This window comes from Ursus americanus, chromosome 25 (genome assembly GCF_024610735.1).
Source record: "Ursus americanus isolate L20-20 chromosome 25, mUrsAme1.1.p, whole genome shotgun sequence".
NCBI lineage: Eukaryota > Metazoa > Chordata > Mammalia > Carnivora > Ursidae > Ursus > Ursus americanus.
Genome location: NC_142151.1, coordinates 41,565,457 through 41,589,768, shown reverse-complemented (window position 1 = coordinate 41,589,768; position 24,312 = coordinate 41,565,457). Strand labels below are relative to the sequence as shown.

Sequence of the window (24,312 nt, the reverse complement as noted above, 5' to 3'; positions counted from 1 at the left end):
GTTGACTTCACTCTAGATTTTAAGGAATTCTTTTATGGTTCTTTAGTAGCACTTTTCTGTGCCTGCCCAGAGTTTTCCACACAGTGACTATATTGGCAGAAAATTAACTTATGCAGGTGACACATCAATGGTTATGAAAAAAACTTCATGGAGCCTTTTTCCATAATTTCCATCCGTGGATATCTGCTATAGGACTGACCAAAAAACAACTGTGTCAGATTACACACGTGTGTGTGCGGGCACGTTCAGTAGGAAATTTATACCCTCACATTCGTTCATTTTGCCAACCTCAGTTGAAGCACCCCAGAAGGAGCTACTGGGGGTGCTAACTACCAAAAAAGTCATCAACATCTACAAACAGCCTTTATTTTTTTTTATTTAAATTCAGTTAATTAACATATAGTGTACTGTTAGTTTCAGAGGTAGAGTTCAGTGATTCATCAGCCTTACATAATACCCAGTGCTCATCACATCATGTGCTACCGATGGCCTTTAAAAATGACAAATACCACGGGAGCTGAAGTTCTTCAGATAGGGTGATTTGGATTCCTGCTGTGTGTGGCAAAGGGTGAGAAAGCCTCCTAGCTCAGAACCTAAGAGCATAGCTTTTAGCATTAGAAGAGCTGGTTTTTCCTGGTGTTGAAAGACCTGTCCATTGTAGAGGTTTCAAAGCTTTGCTCTGGGGAGGAACCATTTCTGAGACTTCCCCTGAGGTACTATAAAATGTCTTCCTTTTGTAACTCAAGCAGGTAACTCCCAGGTCAAGAGTGAGGTCCAGCAGCCTGTCCATCCCAAGCCACTGAATCCAGATGCCAGAGCCTCTAGCCTCTCGGAAAGTTCTCCTCCCAAAGCAGTGAAGGTATGATGGCAGTTTCTCCTGGAACCTTTAGACATTGGTGTACGAGTAGAGCTCATTGCACCTTATATCATTCTGTTCATTATAACCCGTTTTTGCTTTCCTGTGGATGAAAACACCAACTAAGGGCATACTTAAGCCAGTCACTTTCCCTGGAAATTTTGTTTCTTCGGCTCAGATGTTTGAGCCAGGAGGGGAGAGGTTCACTCATAGCTCTCAGTTTGAAATCTGGAAAATTCATGAAAGTTTTGAGGAAATCCAAAGTTAAAGAAAATGATGTGGGGTTTTTTTTTTGTTTTTTTGTTTTTTTTTTTTGGTGTTTTGGTTTTTTTGGTGAGGGGAAAAATGCCCAAGTCCATAAATCTGTGAATGGGCAAAAGACCACAAAATGGGAAATTCAAGAAATCTGTTAAACTAAATCAGCGCATTGGATGGGGATGTGCATATCAGCTTAAAGAAAGTGGCCCCCTGGTCTGGAGAACTTAACTGTAACCTGATTGGTGGTTACCTTCTTTAAAGAAAGAATGTGTACATTGCAGTGGGGGTTGGCCAGCCCATTTGCTGTAAAATGGGGCATTCAAGTAACATTTATACTAGTATATAATATTAGGTGTTAAGGAATGTACAAAAGTTTTGTACCCTAAGAAAACTTTACTAGGCTATTCAATGTCTGGGTGCCTTTTATTCACCAGTTTTTAAAAACAGTCTTTTCTCTTTCTGTGAACAAATATATATCCTCATAAAAGTACAGGTTAAAAAAAAAAAACCCTCAATACCTACTATAGACTTTGTTACCTGACTTGTTTTAATGGAATGCTTTGCTAATGTTGTTGCTGTTTATCCATGTGGATTAATAACCAAACATACCCACACTTCTTTAGTGTCTTTCTCCTCTGGTGCTCTCTTAAGTAGCTGGGTTTGTTTAGAAAGTGTTAACATTTAAAAGAAATGCAGTCGGTAGAATTGGTGTATTGATGGTCTGTAACTGTCCCGACCTCATGCACCCATCAGCTGTGCTTGTATCTCTCAATTGTGGGCGTGACTGGTGCCTTGATGAAAGTTCTAGTGCGCAAAAAGGAGGAAGAGAAGAGGACATAAGCGAAGGTTTGGAACAAAAGGAGAAAAGAAGAGAATCCGGGATTTATCTATTTATTTACTTATTTATTTTTAAGTTTGTTTTTTTTTTTTTAAGATTTTATTTATTTATTTGACAGAGAGAGACACAGCCAGTGAGAGAGGGAACACAGGCAGGGGGAGTGGGAAAGGAAGAAGCAGGCTCCCAGCAGAGGAGCCTGATGCGGGGCTCCATCCCGGGACCCTGGGATCACGCCCTGAGCCGAAGGCAGATGCTTAATGACTGAGCCACCCAGGCGCCCCCTGAGAGTCCAGGACTTAAAGGGCGAGTTAAAAAAGGGAAAGGAGAGGAGTGAAGACTGTAAATGAGAATTTTACGGGAAGCTGAGATTTATGAGAGTAAGGTTTATTGTAAAGGCGTAAAAGGTGAAGAAAGCGAGAGAAAGCAGGTAAAGGGAGGTAGGATGGAATGACAGTGATTGAGCTGCACATGTACTCAACGTGACCCCCTCTTCTGGCGGCCTTAAAGTTCAGCTCATGCTGTCATCAGCACTTTTGTCCAGTATCTGGAGTCCAGCAAAGTAGCAAATGCCGTGGGGCTCATTTCTTCTCCAAGAGCAACCCTGCCCAGATGTGAGTCCTTGGGTTGTGGTTCTGGATCAAGAACAGCCAGTAAATCTGACTGGGCCATGGACTGAGGAACTAGGGAAATTCCATGGCTTGTCTAAGAACTAAAATCTGTTCTTGAGTAGTTTGAATTCTCGACCCAGTCTCGTTTCCCTCCCTCAACTGCTGGGTCAGACCTCCTGGTACTGTGTTGGACTTTTGAGGTCCCTCCTTGATTCAGACTCCAGGATCTGAGCCGGTGAGCGATGAGTGACAGAGTGTACCTCCCTTAGGTCCTCCGTAGCATACCAGGAATGAGAGGAGGTGGAGAGGAAGCTCCCTCTGCACCTGTCCCAGACCCATGCCTGTTCTTTGGCCCTGGTCACTCAGCAGGAGAATGCCAACAGGCCTGCTTTCACCAGACGGACGCCTCAGGTTTTCAGCATTGTGTAAAGACTGGAGTAAATAGGCCTGGCTCCCTATGTTTGCCTATGGTCCAAAGCTCAAATGATTATGGTGTACAGATACAGATGGGACTCGATCACATCCCCACTTTCATCTAACGGTAGTGTATGTTCTTCTCCTCAGATTTATCCTTTACATTCTGAAGGCAAGTATATATATACTTCAGTGTTTATAGGAAGACCTGCTGGCATCGCTGGTCTTGTGGCTGTAGACCATGCGACAGAAGTTGTTTCTCCACTTGGGGAAATTACATACAGCTCAGAATAAACTTGTTCCCTCAGAATAGATTTTTTTAGGTCCCACACATCCTGGAAAAACTGTTCCTTAGTGCCTATATGTCTGTTATTGAAAATAGGACATCTAAGGTAGAGATTCGATTAATTTCAAACTTGAGCTTGGTAAAGTAAAAAAAATGATACTGGTCTTTACCAGTAGTGGTTTTATATGTATGTTTTGAACGCTGGCCAGATAGCTCAGTTGTTGAGACCTGGTGCTAATGAAACTGAAGTTGCAGGTTCACTCTCAAAAAAGATGTTCTGGGAGCAGAGCTCAGTGGACCCTGTGAGAAAGATCAGGACCTTTCTACTCAAGAGACCCAGAGGTCTCTTCAGGCTTTATGTCTTTCCATTGAGAGAAGTTATCCCCTAAATGTTTCCAGGGTGGGGATGATAGGGAGGAAGAGGCAAAGAGATGTGGCCAGCTCTGGGAACACCCACTTGCCCCCACGAGGACAGCCAAGGCTTCCTTGGCTGGTTCTGCTGAAGGAGGTGGAGAGAAAACATGGCAGACTGCAGGAGAGGACACACACCCTGGCACCCCCTCTATGCCCTGCTGGCTGTCTCTTTCTCTATGGACAGGGTAGGAGGTTTTGTTATTTTACAGAGCTATTGGAATCATGCTAGAAGGGCATCTAGAATCTTTTCTTACTATCTACCTAGTCCTGCTCTATCAGAACATGAGCCTTTCTTCTACGTGTAGAGCAGTCTAAGATGTGAGTATCTCCGAAACGCTGTCAAAAAGAGTTTCACAGAAAGCCAGGGAAAGGGTTAAGGCTGCACAGAGCCGGCCCAACCATTCACTGTATGTGAAGAATTCCAGTTTAATTACCTAGATATTTTGCACAGATTGGAAAGGAGGCAATGAGAGGCATTTTGCGGTGTTCTGAGGAATGGAAGCCTGACATCAATACAGAATTTTCTTCTGACTTCACCATGTCCAAAGGCTAGTTAGCTTCACTGACTGTTGCCAGCTCTCCCCCTCATGTGTATGTGTGTTATTTTATATATATTACATGTACATATAAATATATACATATCTATAATCTCCCAACTAGAGCTTTCATTGGACTGAAATATAGGTGTAAGGCCAGACAGTGAAAGAATGCAGATGAAGCCATACACAAGTATTAGAAAAACAGCTCTGCATAGTTGCTGATCAACAGAGGGCCTGTAAGATCCCTCATATGGGAAAGACATGACAGTGTTTATGAACATCAGTTATGTAAATATTACCTCATTCATTCCTGAACATCCCAAAGATATTATCTACGTATTTTAATTTGAAGCAAAGTGAGGACTGTAGTTTGTTCAAACTGCTATAGTGAGAAGATTTTCATTTGGGTTAGCATCTGCTCTCCTCCCCAAAGAGTTTCCTTTAGTTACGGAAAATTAGCATGCCAGGACAATTCAGAAAATGCTCTATTGGTTTGTGAATCGGGCGTTCTGAGTTTTAATTTTAATTCTGTTACCGTGGGAGCTTTGATAAGGAGTCTGACGTCCTGGTGCTCTAGTTTCTACACGTGAAAAACGGAGGGAGGAGAGATGGAAAACAGCTTACCAAGTGAAAAAATATATTTTAAACATAAAAAATGTCTAACGTTCTAATACTGGCAATGTTTTAAACGTGGCTGTGCCAAGTCCGAGCATGCCATGAAGGCATGGGCAGGATATATGCCAGGCCTATCATAATGGTAGAGATTTTTGGGCACTGACTCTGCTTCCTGTCGTCTGAATAGACATGGGGGCAATTACAAAAAAGTGGCTGAGAGCCCGGGACAGAGGAAGTAAAGGGAAGGCACAGACGCAGCCACTCTGATTTGGCATATTACCAGGTTGGGATCCTCCTGACTTCATGAAACTAGAAGGCCCTTGGGCACTGCCATATAAACATTAAATAATATTGAAAAGGGTCTATGTGAAAATTGGGTAGGAATAATGGGCCTCTGGTAGGTCTGGTTAGTTAGAAGCTTGTGGTTAGTCAGATGTTTGGGCCAGCCGCCTATCAATTTGATGCTAAGGAGGAGGGATGGCTTTTCACCCCCTTCAAGAGAGAGCCATTGTGGGTTAGGTGTGGGAGGCAGTAAGACACTAAAGAATTGTTAAGGAGACACTCCTTGTGTGGGTGAAAGCTCAGAACAGCTCTCTCTCCTGAGCTGGGACAGGTTCCAACCTCAGGTAGATAGGAGTGAAGCTGCTTTTGCCACAATTAGCAGAATTAACTTGAAAAAGAGAGAAAATGTGATCTTATTCCCGGGTCTGAGCTGAGTTTCAGCTCAGCTGCAGTAAAGTGCTCCAGGGCCCCCCCGAATGCTGTGTATTCACTGAAGGTTCCTGTTTGTCTCTTACAGCTTCTGCTTCCTGCTCCTCCGGTACCTAATTTCTGCTCCTGCCTTCCACTTTCCTCCTAACGTGAGCTCAGCTTTCAGCTTTCTCTCAGGTTCTCCTTTCTGTTCCCGGGGCCACACCCTCCTACCGTGTGTCCTCTGTGTGTGTGTGATGGAGGCGTGCTCCGGATCTCTCCATTTCCCCTGAGCACGGTCATACCCCTCTCCTCTCGTACGCTGGGAGATTCCCGTCTCCTGCTCTGTCTTCACTGCCCAGAACAAATACTGTCCTAAGTCAAGTGCTCAAAATACCGAAGCCGCCCCGCAGCTGAAAAAGAGCTTCAGTCTGAGAAAGAGATACATTTGGCCTCTGACTTCTACGTCACGTGAATGGGGATCTGTACGGGCTCTCCCCCTTGCCGTCAACTGTACTGTTACACCCACGTTTTATTTTGCATTTTAATGCATGTCCTGCTTGCTAGACAAGGACCTAGTTCTTTTTAGAAAAAACCTAATTAAAACTATGCAGTGACATCTCCACTGAGTCCTGTCTTGTTAGAAGTGTCCATATAAGAATTCTGAGCTCCAGATAAGGCCCTCGTTGCTTCCAGCAGCATTCAGTTACAATAACATTTGATCATATTTAAATACTTCCCTTACGCTGGTAAACTAGGTTGAATGTGTCTTTGACTATTTTAGTTTTTCTTTTTAGGGCTCTAACCTTACGAATGGAAGGGGGCTGTGGAGGAGCCATTTCCACTCAGTTCTGTTCCTTCGTTCTTCAGTCCCTTGGTGCTATTTGGGAGTTTACCACTCAACTCTATTAAACTCTCTTTTATAGAGATTTCCCTTTATGGCCATTTTTTTTTTCTTTTGCCCATTTTCTACTTTTGTTTCCTGTCCGGATCCATTTGGGAAACCATGCCTATTTTTTGCTTTACCTCCTGGTGAATCATGTAGCAAGTGAACCAGCAGTCTGAATTTTTTATGGGACTATTTTCAATTTTTTTTAAATGAAAATTCTATCTTGCCCATAAGCTGGTTTATTTTCGGCTTATCTTAACCATTCAAGTCTTGGACCTTGGGACTAATTTGCATTATTTACCATCACACAAGTCTTGGCTGCAGAGCCGCCCCCCCCCCCCACCCCCCCCAGCCAGGTGCCTGTGAGAGCTTCCTGGCCACCTTAACCCAAGCTGCTCCTGCATTTGCTGGATAAGGTGTTTCTGTTGGAGCAAGTCAAGAGTTAGTTACATATACCTAGGGACTTCTTACCAGCCCCTAGTAGCCCAGTAACCATTTCTTATGTAAAAACTTGACATTTGGGAATTCTGGCTTTCATCAGTGCTAGAATACCAACTATTTTATGTTCTTCAGGATTGGGTTTACCAGCTGAAACAGCTGTGCTTACCCCATTCTTATTCCACACTTCACAGACAGTTCATGAATTCCCAGTCTGTTATGACCTTTCACTCCCCATTACAATAGTTTTATTCTCCATTGTTTTTTGGGGTTTCTTTGTTTTTTAAGTAGGCTCCACGCCCAACATGGGGCTCTAACTCACAACCCTGAGATCAAGAGTCCGCATGCTCTCCCAACTGTGCCAGCCAGGTGCCCCTCTCCACTGGTTTCTGAGAAGATGATAGAACCTATAGCTTTGTTGGGCTATGCTTTCTTCTGGAGTCCTAATGAAATAGTTTGTCTCTTTAAAATTATTACGTGTCAGTTTTGACTTATTAAATATATTGTGCCTAATGGATAAAATATTATGCTAAGTCAAGATTATAAACAGAGGAGACTAAAAGATGCTTTATCAAATTGTCTTTTCCCAATTCCCAAAGTCCAATGCTTTTCCTCTCCTTTAAATTTATCCCCTTCCAAATCTGTTCTTATAAAAGTCTCTCCTGCTTTTACCAGGCACTTGAGTCAAACAAACTTCTGTGTGTGATGACATTTTCTCCTAATTTCCTGTCCGTGGAACCATGTTGTATGTACTTTTGTGTGTGTGTGATGGCCTGTCCAAGCCTTCCTCTGCAGTCCAGCCTCGGTGGCTGCTACACTTAGGGCAGCCAGCCAGTCGGGGAAAGGGATGCAGGAGAGCTTCCTGGCCTTAAAGAGTTAGCTGATAGAATCGTAATAGGCTTAGTGTTCCTATGAGAATTGACAGGTAAGGGAGCCCTTAGCTAACAAAGTAAAACCAGGGCACGTCTCAGCAGAGTACGAACTCATCCCTGCCTGTGCTAACGATACCCTTTTCCTTCTAGAAGTTTCAGGCACCTGCAAGAGAGACTTGTGTGGAGTGTCAGAAGACAGTCTACCCGATGGAGCGTCTTTTGGCCAACCAGCAGGTGTTTCACGTCAGCTGCTTCCGTTGCTCCTACTGCAACAACAAACTTACGTAAGCCAACCAGAGTGAGCCATCTCTTTGTGTCGCTGGACCATGGGAGGGACTCTTTGGCTTTTAGAGCACTGGTACTAGAAGCTCTTGTACTAAGAGTGCGCTGTCGAAGGTCCTTGAAGAAAGTAAAAAGTACCATTTAATGACAAGTATTACATAGCAAATGAGAGTGGTGTTTGGAACTTCTTGGTACATTGATATTTTAATTTACATGTTTAATTTACATGGAGCTTAAATCCTATGGGTGGCAGGTAAAACCTCCTGTGACTTAAATTAGTAGAATATTCCCCCTCGGTCTCATAGAATCATATAGTTAAGAAATCTTAAGAGTGCTTGTCGGGGCACCTCAGTAGCTCAGTCAGCTGAGCGGCTGCCTTTGGCTCAGGTCATGATCCCAGAGTCCCGGGATCAAGTCCCGCATCAGGCTCCCTGCTGAGCGGAGAGCCTACTTCTTCCCCTCCCCCTCACCCCACTCATGCTTGCTCTCTCTCCAGTGCACTCTCTCTCAAATAAATAAAATCTTAAAAAAGAAAAAAAAAAGAGTATACTTGTCTAAGCCCTTACTTGAAAATGTTCCAAACACCATATAAATGGTAATAATAACAATAATAGACCCTGAAGAGCATGAATTTTTCTGTATTTTGCTTCCTTTTATTTCTGAGAAAATAATTATGTATCATTTCTTCCAAGTAACTCAAGGTATGAATAGAAATATGACAAATTGGGGCGCCTAGGTGGCTCAGTCAGTTAGGCATCGAACTCTTGATTTCAGCTGAGGTTATAATCTCAGGGTTGTGAGATCAAGCTCTGTGTCAGGCTCCTTGCTCAATGTGGAGTCTGCGTGTCCCTCTGCCCTCTGCTCCCCCTGCCCTGAGCTCTCTCTCTCTCTCTTTCAAATAAATAAATAAAATCTTAAAAAAATAACAAATTGGGGACATATTCCATATTAACTCATTTAAATCATGGGGTCTTAGGGGCGCCTGGGTGGCTCAGTCGTTGGGCGTCTGCCTTCGGCTCAGGGCGTGATCCCGGAGTCCTGGGATCGAGCCCCACATCAGGCTCATCCGCTGGGAGCCTGCTTCTTCCTCTCCCACTCCCCCTGCCTGTGTTCCCTCTCTCGCTGGCTGTCTCTCTCTCAAGTAAATAAATAAAAATCTTAAAAAAAAAAAATCATGGAGTCTTAGGAAAGTAACTAGGATGTCACTTCCTCCAGCTTTGTTTTCAGAGCAAGCATTCCTTCTAAAATACTCTGGAAAGATGTGCTGGCATCCGTGTGGCACTTCGCAGGGGTTGATACCCCACTACCTAGTTCCTGTGTAAGGTAGCTCTAGCTCCACAGCTCTCCCTTCTATTGAACCAAAATGTGCCTCTGTGACTTCTCATTGGTTCTTTTCCTACGCATGGTATTAATTTTTTTTTCTCCAAAGCATATATTCTAAGTTTCTGAATTTTTATATCTCTTCTGTGGAAATGCTGTTATTTTTATATCCCTTTTGGAATTTGTTACCTTGCAAGAGACACCAAATCTCCTGAAAGCCTGTCCAGCACTGATATTAGAGTAGATTTACTTCCTGGCTGCTGCTCACTGGGCTCCTGTTAACCATATTCAGTCCCTAGCATCTAGTGAGTACAGACTGTTTGCAGAGCATTATACTTACTCCTATAGAGATGTACTTTTAAATTATAACGCAAATGGGAAACGAGGAGGAAAATGATTCAACTTTGTACAAAGGAATATCATTATAGGTAATTATAGATTATAAATAGGAAATCTATGAGTGGTCAGAGATAGGTGGGCTTACCTAGGGAAGACTTCTTGGAAGAAATAATTTTTTTTTGACAGTTTTGGCGGAGGGGAGTGAAACCATTTGAAAATAGGAGGCTGTACCACATGAAAGAATGTCTTGTGAAGGTTTAGGCCTAGAAATGAGCATGCTTTTATAAGGGTAAGAAAACGCACCTGCTTGAAAGGGAGGGGGTCAAGAATTCTAGGTGATCGATGTCCTTTGAAAGATGTTTTTCTTACTTAGCATCTTTTGAAAATACTGCAGTTGCCAAAGTTCAGCCTGCTGGTATAAGTAAGAGTATACAGATCTATTAACTTTATGCTCTTTTTCTTTTAACAACAGCCTAGGAACATATGCATCTTTACATGGGAGAATCTACTGCAAGCCTCACTTCAATCAACTCTTTAAAGCTAAAGGCAACTATGATGAAGGCTTTGGGCACAGACCACACAAAGATCTGTGGGCAAGCAAAAATGAAAATGAAGGGATTCTGGAGAGACCAGCCCAGCTTCCAAATGCAGGGGAGACCCCTCAGAGCCCAGGGGTAGAAGATGCCCCCATTGCTAAGGTGGGTGTGCTGACAGCAAGTATGGAAGCCAAGGCCTCCTCTCAGCCAGAGAAAGAAGACAAGCCGGCTGAAACCAAGAAGCTGAAGATCGCTTGGCCGCCCCCCACTGAACTTGGTAGTTCAGGAAGTATCTTGGAGGAAGGGATCAAAGTATCCAAGCCCAAATGGCCTCCTGAGGATGAAATCAGCAAGCCCGAAGCTCCCGAGGACGTAGATCTGGATCTGAAGAAGCTAAGACGATCTTCTTCACTGAAAGAAAGAAGCCGCCCATTCACTGTCGCAGCTTCATTTCGAACCACTTCGGTCAAGAGCCCAAAAATCTCGTCCCCACCTATAAGGAAAGGCTGGAGCATGTCAGAGCAGAGTGAGGAGTTTACGGGAGGAATGACAGCAGAAAGGAAACAAGTGGAAAACGCCAATACCTTCGAAAAGAATGGCAGTGTGGGAAAAACAACCTGGCAAAACCAGGAATCTGGAGGAGGGGAGACAGGGAGGAGAAGTAAGGAAGATCATGGTTTTGAGATGGGGAGTGAGAATCTTACAGAAAATGGTGCAAACTTAGATGAAGATGATAGAAACCTCAACCAGCAGTCTCCACTAGAACCCACGCCTACAAATTGGTCCAGCTTTGCAGACAATACCTCCCCTAAAGAATTTACTACCCAGAATCAGGAATCCGAGGATGTGGGGTTCTGGGAGGGAGAAGTCGTTCAAGAGCTGTCTGTGGAGGAACAGATAAAGAGAAATCGCTACTATGATGAGGAAGAGGAGGAGGATGAGGAATGACCAACTGCAAATGGTCCTGGGCCTTAAATTTGTGTTAGTGTTAGTGAGCCACTGCCCTTTCTCACACTGATGCACGTACACAGGTATCTTAGCATGAACTATAATTTATGTGGAAGTAATTTTGGAAGAGTTCTTCCTTCAAAAAAAATCCCATACTGCAGCTTAAGTGAACCAATTCTAAGTGCTAGAGATAATATTACTTAAGTCCTCTATTTTAGCAATGATAATATACATAAGTGCTTTAAGGTCTTAGGGTGAGGGGGGAATATGCCAACGGATAAGTCCAGACTCCACTGTATTCCCAAAAGGCAATACAAAAACAGCTGATTAGTAGCACATTGTTATGCTAAAAATTCAATTATGGAATTAGGGAACATACAGAAGGGGTTTAGGGACCTAAACATTATGACTGAATGCACTTTAGTATAAAGGGCACAGTTTGTATATTTTTAAATGAATACCAATTTAATTATTTAGTATGCATCTGTTAAAAGAGATCGAATATTTAATCTTTAAAACACTTTTTAGGTTAATTTTCTTACTTTGATATATATGGGGAATTTATTGCTATGCATCCCACTCGCTAAACCATATCCTGAACTGGATTATTGAAATACAACACAACTGTTCTTTGGGGGCACTTTTTGAGCACATTTGGTGCTTGGAGAGATCACTATCTCTTAAATAAGCTCTGGTATTTGCCAATGAGTTTGACTATACCCCAAGTGATTGCTTTCTTCTTTGGTGGTATCTGTGCAGCTCATAATTTACTGAAAGCGGCAATATTTTTATAAGATCTTTTGTATTGTTGTTGCCATGTTGCATGTTAAAGCAAAGTGAGGAGTTTAAAGGAGCAATAACAGGAAAAACTGCCTTAAACCACTTGAGCCCGGACCCCCAAACCCTATATCCACTTCTGATATCCCCTTTCTGGGACACTAGTTTTTTAATACTTATCAGCTCTGAAATGTATTGATTTTTATGGCAGACAGTATTTCCAGGGTGCAGTTAAACCAATTATAGGCCTTTTTTGGGAAGATGGTTTTCTAGTAGTTAAGGTTTTAGAACATTATAAACTTGAGTACATTTGTTGTACATAATTGATATTCCAAATTGTATGTGGGGAGAGAGGTATTTTAAGCTATAGACTTTCTTTGTACTGCATTTTTAGAGATTTAGCTCTAATATTTTTTAGAGATGTAAAGTATTCTGCTTTCTTACAGTCTTGCTTAGTCTGAAACATTTTTATTCAATAAAGCTTTTAATTTACATTTGAACTTTTCAGTGTTCTTTTTCCATTATTATTTTACATTGTAACAGTCTCTCAGGACCTCCTTTTACCTGAGCAGTTTGGGAAGAAAAGGCAAATGGGTCTGGTGCATTTTAAGTGAAGAGAAGTGTTATGAGTATATCCCACCACTAGGTGGGGGTGTTGGGTCGATCGTGGGTGCTCATCTGCCCTACAGGAGGACAAATTTTTCTTAAAAATTGAGGGCAACATGGGGGCACCTGGGTGGTTCAGCCATTAAGCATCTGCCTTCGGCTCAGGTCATGACCCCAGGGTCCAGGGCCCAGGGTCCTGGGATGGAGCTCCTTGCTTGGCGGGAAGCCTGCTTCTCCCTCTCCCACTCCCCTTGCTTGTGTTCCCTCTCTCGCTGTCTCTCTCTGTCAAATAAATAAATAAAATCTTTAAAAAAAAAAAAATTGAGGGCAACTTGGCAAGAAAATTAGTGTGTACATTCAAAATGAGCTGTTTGTTTTAACAAGTCAAAGTCCGGTGGTGGTTTTTTATTGTTAATTGTACTCAACATTTAATAATTCATCTTGCAATTATGCCTAACATGCTAAAGGGAATTTCCAAATGCCTCTACTTGAAAATGGGCTTGTTTTCCACTCTGGGCAGAGGCATAGTTGGTTGTTCGATATCCTTGCCTGTAGAGGCAACTGCCCCAATAGTTAAAGCACTTTTTAAAAAAATATTTATTTATTTGACAGAAAAGAGAGCACAAGCAGGGAGAGCAGTCGCGGGAGAGGGAGAAGAAGGCTTCCTGCTGAGCACGGAGCCCGAAGTGGGGCTCGGTCCCAGGAACCTTGGATCCTGAACTGAGCCTAAGGCAGACGCTTAACCATACCCCAACACTTTTTTTTTTTTAATGGAAGTGTGGGAATGTGAATTTCCTTGGAGATAGTCATGCTTTTTGAGGCATCTGCTACATTTTCCAGGGTCCCTCACTGTATGTGCCAGGGTCTTGCCTGGTCTTCCAAATGGATGGCAGGGTACTACTTTCTGGTCTTGGCCCCATCTCAGGCTGAAGTCATTTAGAAAGCCCTGTTCACTCAACAGTTAATCCAGGATGACATCCATAAAATATCCAATCCTGGCTTGATTTTAGCTACCTTTACTGTGTGACTCACTGCTACTCCAACCCATCCACATGGTACTCACTGAATCTACGGATTTTATACCAAAAAGTCTGAGTACCTATGGCCAACACTTATGAATATTAGTTGAATATGTCACCATAAATCAGGTATGCAGGGACTGAGATCAACCTTCGAAGAACTGTTTTCTTTGCCTTTCAAGGGCTAAGACAGACATAGGGACAGAGAGTAGAAACAAGGACTAGCTCCATATCAATATAATAAAATGTAGTTCTCATCAAGACAATGACCAGAGGGGTGCCTGGGTGGCTCAGTCTGTTAAGTGTCTGCCTTTGGCTCAGGTCATGATCCCAGGGTCCTGGGATTGAGCCCCACATAGGGCTCCTGCTCAGCAGGAAGCCTCATTCTCCCTCTTCCTCTGCCTGCAGCTCCCCCTGCTTGTGCTCTCTCTGTCAAATAAATAAATAAAATCTTTAAAAAAAAAAAGAATGACCAGATAATACTAAACATTCTTAGGAAACAAAAGAACCTACAGCCAAACAAAGTGTTTCTCTCGGCTCTCTGAAGGCAACTTGTTTGGGTTTGGTATGTCAGTGGCAACAAGATGATGTGTTTTTCTGTTGGTGAAGCAAGAAAAGGGGCCAGCTTGGGACCCGAGATGGTTAAGGAGACTCTTCATGACTATTACAGGGCCAACTTAACCAGCTTGCTGGTTGGATCACTCCTAGACAAGGTGAAAGCTGCACAAAGTTTGCTCTCATATTATCTATTTCATCAACTATAAATTCTCTAACAGCCAAGATGTTGAGAAATGGTACAAATGTGGTTTTGGAGGGATAGACCTTGAGACCAAGATCACTGTGTGCTTGTTCCTGCATGCCAAGTTAGTATATTCTTTGTTCCTTGAGACTGATTTGAATTCCCATGGGATCAAGGAGAGTTTACTTATTTTAAGATTGATTGATTGATTGATTGATTGATTTGACAGAGATCGCGCGAGAGTGCGTGCACAAGTGGGGGGAGCAGCAGTACCAGCAGGGGGAGTGGCAGGCAGAGGGAGAAGGCAGAAGCATCCCCCTGGTGCGGGACTCCATCCCAGGACCCTGGGATCATGACCTGAGCCAAAGGTAGACACTTAACCGACTGAGCCACCCAGGGCCCCAAGTTCACTTTTTTAAAAATGTACCTTGAATATAGGGTAGTTACCATTAAGCTATTGCTGGGTTAGGACAAAAATGGCTCCTGGCAGTGGTTCTCAGACCAGCTGCAGTGGCATTGCCTATAAGTTTGTTAGAAATGAGAAATGTAAATTCATAGTTCCCACCCTGACCTACCTCCTGAATCGGAATTTCTTTGGACGGGGCCCAGAAAACTTTCAGCAAACTCTCCATGTGAGAGATGGGACAAGCTAATATCCAAACTGAGGTACCCTAAGTTTGAGAACCACTGAGCTAAGGCAAACCTAGTCTACTTTAGGATGGCACCCTTTTCCCCCGCCTTCTTCCTCTCCCCTTGAAACTCTAATTTTTGGTGTTAGCATGCCTTCCTAGTTATAAAATTACTTTATCTGTCCTTGAACAAGAGGTAGAGATTCAGTTCTTTTAATCTTTTTTTCAGATCATTGTAGTTAGCCTGTGGTAATTAACCTTGCAGCCGGGTTTTAAATGACTGCACTCAGGGTTCAGGAATCTCCAGCAGTTGAGGGACAATTTTGAATATAGCTTTTTGAAGGTTTCTTGTTTATGGCTCCCCTTCTTGTTTATGGAGCTCCACAAAAGAGTCAAATGTTTAATGTGGAAACCTAAAATTAAGGAGGTTTATCAAGATAAGGCCTCAGGGTTCCAGAGTCTAAAGACTTTCTAGCTCAGAAGCCCAGTTCTACCATCATTCTATATAACCTTGGGCAAGCTGCTTAACCTCTCTGGACCTCAGTTTACCCATCATAAAATAGTAATGGGAGTTAAATAACTTGGTGTAAAATGTTCAATGCAGTATCCGGCACATAGTAAGCCTCCTTAAATATTGGCCATCATTTTTTTTCCTTTGTATTTTTCTTTGGATAATACCCTTTGGATATCTTCCATTTCCTTTTACCTGTGAGAAGAATAAAAGGATTTTCAAAAGTCCGTTTTAAGAGAGAAAACAGTGAAAGGGACTTGAGATCATGGAAGGACACAAGGAAGGAAAAAGTTGGGAGCAAAAAACGCTAGAGGTGGGGAGAATTTAAGCGGAACCATCTGAGATGACGAGGTAGGCCCCAGTGAGGGGCTAGGAGCAGAGATGTAGGTATGGTCTGCCCGGAAGCGGGAACAGCCTTTGGGACGGCTGGTCTGAGAAAGAGGAGCATCCCCTTAAGGGAGCTAAGCCTGAAACGAGGGGTGTGGCCGTGGCTGGCAGACTGAGCGAGGGAGGAGAAGAAGCGTGGCCGAAACCCTAGGCAAAAATGGGCGGGGCCAGAGCGGAAGGTCTGCTGGACCGGAAGGAGGCGGAGCGGGAAAGTGGGGCGTGGCCAGGTAGGGGCGGGGTCCCAAGGAGAGGCGGCCCCGGGGGCCGCAGTCAGGGAGGTGGGTGGGGAGGCGAGATGGGCGGTGAAGAGGCCCGGCCCCGCGGAGGAGGCGGGCTGAGACTTGCAGGGGACGAGAAGGGGCCGGAAGGGGGTGGCCGCCGGTCCGGCCCCGCCCCGGGGCCGCCTCCTCGCGGGTTCCGTTGGCTGCGGCGGCAGCTGAGGCTGTGGCGGCAGTGGCCGCCGGGCGGGCGTAAGATGGCGACAGCGGCGGCGGGAGCCCTGGGCCTGCTATGGGGCTGGCTTTGGAGCGAACGCTTCTGGCTGCCTCAGAACGTGAGCTGGGCCGACTTTGAGGGGCCGGGCGACGGCTACGGCTACCCGCGGGCGCGGCACATCCTCTCGGTGTTCCCAGTGGCGGCGGGCATATTCTCCGTGCGGCTGCTCTTCGAGCGGTGAGAGTCCGGGAACGAGCGGCGCGGAGGGCCGGGGCCGGGGCGCGGGCTGGTGGGGCCGGCTCGGGGGAGAGGCCGAGCACCGGAAGCAGAAGTGCCGGGAAAGCCCGGAAGCAGGGGGCTGGGAGAGCCTGGGCCGCCGCGCGGGATGCTCGGAGGGTGGCCGAGGTGGTCGCGGCGCCCAGGTAAAGACAGAGTTTGGGGCGTGGACAGTGAAGGAGCCAGAGTCGGGTGGGGAGGACGCTGGGCCCTTTCCGTCTTAGATCCCGGAGGTCGCCTGGGGGGGGGGGCGTCTTCTGGGCCTGCTCCCAGCCTCCAAGGATTCTACTGACGGGAAACAGGTTGTGTAGGAGCTGCGGCCGAGAGCCCGAACAGCCGAAGCGAGAAACAGGAAAGGGCCACAGGAACCAGCACTAGTTGGGGCTGTGGAAGCTGAAGGGTTAACCCAAGAGCCAGCGGTTCCAAGAGAAAGGAGTGGGTTCTTGGGAATCTGCGATTTGTGAGGACACTTCTGAGAGTTGAGGGGAACAGGGTTAGGCCCCAAGCCTTGGTTTGTTAGTTCATGGACGTGTGTGTGTGTTTGTGTGTGTGTGTAAATATATATATATATATATTTCCAAAAAATGCTTCCAGAGCCCGCACGAGAGTAGAAATCTGGTAGGGATAAGGCGTGGTGGAGCCCGAGGCTTCCAAAGTATGGAAAGGTGTCAGATTAGTTGCAGAACAGGCCTTGGAGGCCTGAGATGGAAGGAGGAGTGGTCATTTTGAAAGGATGAGAGCCGTAGGGCTTAAAAGAGGACACCTGTATTGAGCCAACTTCTAAGTGAGTTTAGCAGAATCACAACGTTCTTTTCCTGACTGTTGTTCTTGGTAAAAGTGATTTCACGTTTCTTTGAGTGAGTGGTTAGTATCGGCTAAGATACCGTGTTCACAGAGCGCTTGATGTGGCGATTTTATAATGTGGACTTAGCGCTGTGGGTGATTTTGATCCCATCTACTCAGACTCCAGGAAAGGAGACTTCTTTCCACGTAGGTCTCAGGTAATGAGGATGGCACTTTGACATCTATTGTTCGTTTGGCCCTTATGTAGAGCAGAAATGCCCTTTCTAGGATGGGAATATATTGCAAATAATCTGTTACTCTCTGAAAAATTAATATTATGTGTTTTGGATTACTTTTCAAAACTGCCTACTATTTCTGACTAATCCTTAATAAAGCATTTTTTGTATGTAGCTAGCTTGCCATTCATCCATTTATTCATAGTGTTTCTGTATTGTTACCAAAGTGCTCTGTCAGACATTCATGTACAAAAATAAAGATGTTTTTAACTGAAGCAAATGAAACTGAAAGATCTAAATGTCTTTCCTGGGTCCTTGGGAACTTAGTGTTGCAGTTTTTAAAGTATAGTCATTGTATTAAGTATTCCTGGGGTAGGGGCACAAACCACTTTTCCCTCTTAGGAATATCCTAGGTCCAGGTACGCTCCACCTTGGCAACTGTATCTGAGGACTGAAAAAAGAGAAAGACAAAATAATGACTAAAAAGGAAAATACACAATTCAGGACAGAAAATTTTAATTGTCCTAGGAAAAGGTTCTCTGCTTTTCATATAAATATATGCCAACATGGAAATTTCTTCATGTCAGTGGTAAGAGGAAATAGCTTGTTGCTTGTAAATACCCATTTCATATAAACCTGCATATATCTTCAGATTTCCAGAGTTCCCTCCGATGACTGTGAAGACTTACTATATATCCCCTGGCAGAGCCACTGGAAAGGATCCTTTACCTGTGGGAATTCTATCTGAATGTTTCTATGGTGCTCCAGTGTCAGGGGAGTAGGGGTGGATAGGGATACTGAGCTTAAAGCATTCTAGTATGATATTCCTTGGCTAGTAAGGTCAGGCATCTTGTTCATCTCATGTTTGATCTTAGGAAATTTTAACCCTAGAACCCTAGAAGCAGTCTTGCTATTTTGTTTCTTTTTATAAAACCTACTAATTTAGCAGTTGAATTGACTGCAGGATTATCAGTTCCTCTCTTGCTACACTGGCCTTCCATAAAAGTAGTAGAAGCCACTTTTACAGTATAGTAAAAAACGTATTAGTACTATTGGTGGGGTGCCTGGGTGGCTCAGTCAGTTAAGGGTCTGCCTTTGGCTCAGGTCGTGATCCCAGGGTTCTGGGATCAAGTCCCACATCAGGGTCCTTGCTCAGTGGGGAGCCTGCTTCTCCCTCTGCTGCTCCCCCTGCTTGTGTTCTCTCTCTGTCAAATAAATAAAATCTAAAGAAAGAGAGAGGAAGGAAGGAAGGAAAAAGAAAGGAAGGAAAGAAGAAAATATTGGTACTGTTAATTGTCTTTCCTATGTTTTCTCATTTTTCAAATCCTGTCTACTTGGTTTCTAGAAGTGATTCATGTAGTAATCATAGACTGTAAGAGCTAGAATTCCACAGCCTTTTTTTTTTTTTTTTTTTTTTAATAGACAGTAAACTAAGGCTTAGAAACATCCTGCAGCTTTTCAGAGGTTTCATACTCACTGGGGGACGAACTAGAACTAAGATCCAGGTTATTTTCCCAAGCCACATGCTCTTTCGTCTGTATGATATGGCCATCTTTTCCTGTTCCTTAAACCCTCTTTCAAGGATTAAGGTTTAACCCCCTCTTCCTAGTATTCTAGGATTTGGAAGGCAAACCATGCTCATCTTATTCTTGGTTATTTAATAGAATGTATTTGACTTAAAGACTATTTTTTTTTTCAAGTTTTTTGTTTCAAATTGTTCTGCATATTTTAGTGAGTCTTATACTATGCCCCTTGATAAATCATTGCTTTTTGTTCTGTTTTAAGAATCTCCCAAAGAGGGACACCTGGGTGGCTCCGTTGGTTAAGCTGCTTCGGTTCAGGTCATGATCCCATGGTGCTAGGATCGAGTCCCATGTCGGGCTCCTTGCTCAGTGGGGAGCCTGCTTCTCCCTTTGCTTGTGCTCTTTCTCTCTCTCTCTGTCTGACAAATAAATAAATAAAATCTTAAAAAAAAAAAAAAAAAAGAATCTCCCAAAGAATAGGGGCCCCGGGTGGCTCAGTCAGAAGACCCTGGGACTCTTAATCTTGGGGTTGTGGGTTCGAGCCCCAAGTTGGGTGTTGAGATTATATATATATACCCCAAATGTTTTTTTTAAATCTCCCAAAGAATAAGCATAGCACTTACGGTTTGGTCTTACTTTCTCATCCTTTTCATCAACCACACTGAGCATATATATTTTTTTTAATTCCTCCATTCCCTGGAGAACTACATCTGATAGGGATGACTTGAAAAGCCACCTGACCATAATAAGTAAAGTGTTTGTATCTAGCTAACTATTTTGCTGAAGAATTGCAGGTAGGAGATTACCTACCAAAAAGTGGAGGCTTTCCTCTGTGGGCCTCTGCTGAGTGGTTGTATTGTGGTGACCTGCACCTTGCAAAATGCATCAGTAATAGCATGTGGTCAGTAAATACTTATTGAGTGTTTGAGAAGGGTCCATCCTCATCTACACAGATGCCCAGAGGAGTGACCAGAATCTAGATCTTCAACCTGAAATGTTGGCTTGACTGAGAGAGGCAAAACTAAAATTCCTCTGTTTTGGTTAATTCATCATACTATATTTGCATGTTGTGCACCTTTCTACAGCTTTTTTTTCTTTCTCACCCCCCCCCATATACATATTCACACTACCCTGTACCCTATCAAAACAGGGACAAGAAATTCTTCCACGTGTTTTTTTTAAACTTTTCATATTAAGTTCATGATAAAATTGTTTGAAATTTAATATCTAGTCACTTGAACACTTGTTTCTTGGGATCAAATAGGAACTTGAGTCTTAATATTGACACCATCAGAGCTATATAGGCTCATTTGTTTTGAATATGGTATTGCAATAGCAATAGGAGCTTTATGTTGCCAAAGAAAATTATTTTGTGAATTATGCAGGAGCTAGATTAGAGCTGTCCTTGCTGCTCATTCATTATTCTAGTCCCCTCTTCTCTCTTGTTACTTCCAAAGCAACCTCACTGGAGTATGTAAAGAGCCTTCTCAATACCATTCTCTGTCACAGGAGACTTGAACAGACTGACTTGCTGGCCTGTTGTGTAACTGACAACAAGAGTAGTGACTCTTTTTTGTGTGTGTGCACATTTCTCCGCTACTCATTTTATCTTCCTCTTGTAAGCCTTGCTACCTCTGCTACATACTGCCTTTTTTTTTTTTTTTTCTTGTTTTCCCTCACTTCCGCTAAGTGGAGGAAGAACTTTCTTTCCTCTCCTTGACAGGCCTGCTGCCCTCCTCCCAGATGCGTGTCAGGTCGCAGCATTGTGACCCAGTATTAGTGGGTCCTCCAGACAGGGTAGAGAGGCTTTGGGAAAAATGGACATAGCTGCTGACAGGCTGTGAGGGAGACTGCCCATTCCACTGCATCCCTAAAAGTATTCTGTTGGGCGTTATTGGATTGTAAATCACAGAACCAAAGCAGGTTTGCAGATCCAGCAGAGCAAGATTGGAAAAGACAGTCACATGGCCTTGCCCTTATCTAAGAATCCACCTCTTAATAAGCTCCAGACGTCAGAAGCCTTAAGTGTTCAGAAGCTTTATGTGTTCATCCTCTCTCTGGGGAAACTTCTTTCCCCAACCCTTTGTGTGCAGTGGGTGTTAATGCTCTGCAGAAAACTCTGAATACTGTCATGCCTGAGGTCAGGTTCCTGACTTATCCCTAGAGACAATATATTCGTCACAGAAAAGAAAAGTCAGATATTTTTGCTTTAGCCACTTCCTGATTCAGAAAACTAAGATCTCCTAGATGGGTTAAGAAGAAATTAATGAAGAGGAAGCAAGCAGGTGAAATTTGCACCCTTCTTATAGAGTGGAAAGGGAAATATACCTCATTCTGACTTCCTCTCCAGAGGTACTTTTAGGCCGATAAAACCTGCCCTTTACTGAGTTTTGGACTCTTTGTGCTTGAACTCACTTCTTCTTAATCTTTGGGGAAGTTAATTGAAATGTTACAGCAAAAAGGGTTAACCATAATCATTTCTAACTTAAAAAAAAAAACCCAAAAAAATCAGTTTTCCTAGAAACAAAAACAGTTTTCCCAGATGTGAAGAATTCTCTCTGAATTATCTAAAACTATGCTATTAAGTATAGTAGCCACTAGCTTTTGGGGATTTCAAACGTGACTAGTCCAGATATGTGTTAGTTAGATGTGTTCTAAGTGTAAAATACACACAGGATTTTGAAGACAGTGCAGGAAAAAAAAAAAAGAATGTAATATATCTCAAATTTTAACATTGATTGCATATTGACGTGATAGTATTTTTAATATATCAGGTTCAACAAAGTATATTATCAATTAATTTTACCTGTTTCTTTTTTCCTTTTCTGAATGTGGCTGTTAGAAAATTTTAAATTATATATGTGGCCTGTATTATATTTCTACTGAGCAGTGCTTATGATAAGTAATTCAAACAAATATTTATAACTGAAAAGAATTTTAAAGTAAATTCACATTCGATTCATTTTTTAGGACCAGAAGGTGATCAGTGCTAAGTATATCGGACCATACTTTCAACAACAGGTTTTTCTAGAAATTGTGGTAAAAATAGGGTTTTTAAAATGTAAATCATTTCCTGATGATATAAATGACGTTATAGGCTATTTTGAGTAATCACTGAGTGATTGACAGTCTAGCCAAGCATTGGTCTGTAGTTTTGCTTTTCTGCGTAGGTCTTCTTAGTTGAGTAGTTAATGATCTGTAAACAAAAAAGTTTGTCAAGTAGTTAAATGTACATGGGGTGCTGCACAGCCCTGATAAGACATTAAGAATAATCACAGTATTTTATCTCTTCTCAAAATTATGGAGTTTCTTAAAAAGGGTATTCCTGGGGTGCCTGGGTGGCTCAGTAGGTTAAGCGTCTGCCTTTGGCTCAGGTCATGATCTCAGGGTCCTGGGACTGAGCTCTGCATCGGGCTCGCTGGTCAGTGGGAAGCCTGCTTCTCCCGTTCCACTCCCCCTGCTTGTGTTCCCTCTCTTGCTGTGTCTCTCTCTGTCAAATTAATAAAGTCTTTAAAAAAGAGGGGGGATTCCTTGTATTCTTTGGCTTTTGGATAGTGTCAGCAGTTGTAAGATGTCTCACTTAATAGGCACAGACGGTCTCAAACCCAATCAGGTTGTTGTGGTTATATTTAATTATTCTTGGGGAAATTTCCAGTTATACTGAAATTGGTTAACTTGAATTTCTGCTGATTCCCCAGAAATCAATGACCTTCTCCTACATGGAGCTGGCAGGTTATCTGATCACCCAGGAGGACAGGTGGGCACATTTCCTTGAAACACTTCACCTTTGAGAATCAAGTTCCTACCCATTTTCTTTTTTCTTCAGCAATTATTTATTGAGAGCTTAGTATATGCCAGATGTCAAATTTCGTGCCATGATAAAAATGTGAGTAAGGCATGGTGTCTATTCTTAGGAAGAAAGCAAGAAAATCGGTTTAAAATACAGTGTAATAAATGTATGCATAAGGTTATTACAGGAGTTTGGAGGAGGTGGGTTCACTTCCTTTTAATAGTTAACTAAAATATAGGCTTAATGTCTCACTAACAAACACTTGTTTCTTGAACTCTGAAGGATGGTAAAAAGTTCTTAAGGAAGTTTCTTGTTAACCTTTTTCTCTACCACCTCTTGGCACTTGCACATTTGTATGTTTCTACTTTAAGCAAATACATTAAGTTGCAGTCACTTGCTCATTTAAAAAAGATAAATTATGTGTAAAGACGGGGTGCCTGGATGGCGCAGTCAGTTAAGCATCTGATTCTCGATTTTGGCTCAGGTCATGATCTCAGGGTTGTGAGATTGAGCCCCCTACCCGTCAGGCTCTGGGCTGGGTTAAGCACTGGGCGTGGAGCCAGTTTAAGATTCTCTCTTTCCGGGCGCCTGGGTGGTTCAGTTGTTAAGCGTCTGACTTTGGCTCAGGTCATGATCTAGAGTCGTGGGATCGAGCCCTGCATCAGGCTCCCTGCTCAGTGGGAAGCCTGTTTCTCCCTCTCCTGTTCCCCCTACTTGTGTTCCCTCTCTCGTGGTCAAAAAATAAATAAAATCTTTAAAAAAAAAAAAAAAAAGATTCTCTCCCCCCTACCCAACCCCCTCCCTAAAAAAATAAATAAAAAATTAAAAAGATATGTGTAATGAAAGAAATGTATGTATATAGTTGGAAAGGGAGGAATTCTTTAACAGTGAGAGTGTCGGGGACCTCCAGCTGTTCTTCAGCCACACTTTGAGAACAGCTGCTCTATAGCAAGTACAATAGTCACTAGCTGCTATACAGTGATGCTACAACTTAGTCTTAAATTGTTCTGTCTGGGGCGCCTGGGTGGCACAGCGGTTAAGCGCCTGCCTTCAGCTCAGGGCATGATCCTGGCGTTATGGGATCGAGCCCCACATCAGGCTCTTCCGCTATGAGCCTGCTTCTTCCTCTCCCACTCCCCCTGCTTGTGTTCCCTCTCTCACTGGCTGTCTCTATCTCTGTCGAATAAATAAATAAAATCTTTAAAAAAAAAAAATTGTTCTGTCTGAAACATTTTAACATACATACTGTATGTAATTCTTACTATCTCAAGACTTATGTCCCTCACAGTGAGGTTAGATGTAAGCAGGATGCTGATCCTTTTCATCCCAGCACCTGGTAGGTACATCAGATCACTCAGGTATTAGTCATCTTAATGCTTTAAGGCCCTGTTACAGGTCTAAGTGAAGATAACTTTGATGAAAGTGGGAGAAGGAGGGAAGAATAGTCTGCTATAAATCC

General features: G+C 43.2%; 2 protein-coding genes across 6 annotated transcripts in view; both read left to right on the top strand.

Annotated features, from left to right (window-relative positions):
* LIMA1 (LIM domain and actin binding 1) overlaps positions 1-12,419 on the top strand; it is an 86,589-nt gene extending 74,170 nt beyond the window's left edge. For 3 of the 4 annotated variants that reach the window (XM_045801076.2, XM_087855823.1, XM_087855824.1), the window contains 3 exons: positions 747-859; positions 7,868-8,001; positions 10,131-12,419. In XM_045801076.2, coding sequence (XP_045657032.1) covers positions 747-859; positions 7,868-8,001; positions 10,131-11,142 — 1,259 coding nt within the window. In that variant the 3' untranslated portion in view covers positions 11,143-12,419. The remainder of the gene's footprint in view (positions 1-746; positions 860-7,867; positions 8,002-10,130) is intronic. The other variant, XM_045801077.2, reaches the window with a different exon arrangement.
* Positions 12,420-16,083: 3,664 nt separating this feature from the next.
* Positions 16,084-24,312, top strand: part of CERS5 (ceramide synthase 5) — a 29,110-nt gene continuing 20,881 nt past the window's right edge. For both annotated transcript variants that reach the window (XM_045801080.2, XM_045801081.2), the window contains exon 1: positions 16,084-16,482. In XM_045801080.2, the coding sequence (XP_045657036.2) occupies positions 16,106-16,482 (377 nt within the window). In that variant the 5' untranslated portion in view covers positions 16,084-16,105. The remainder of the gene's footprint in view (positions 16,483-24,312) is intronic.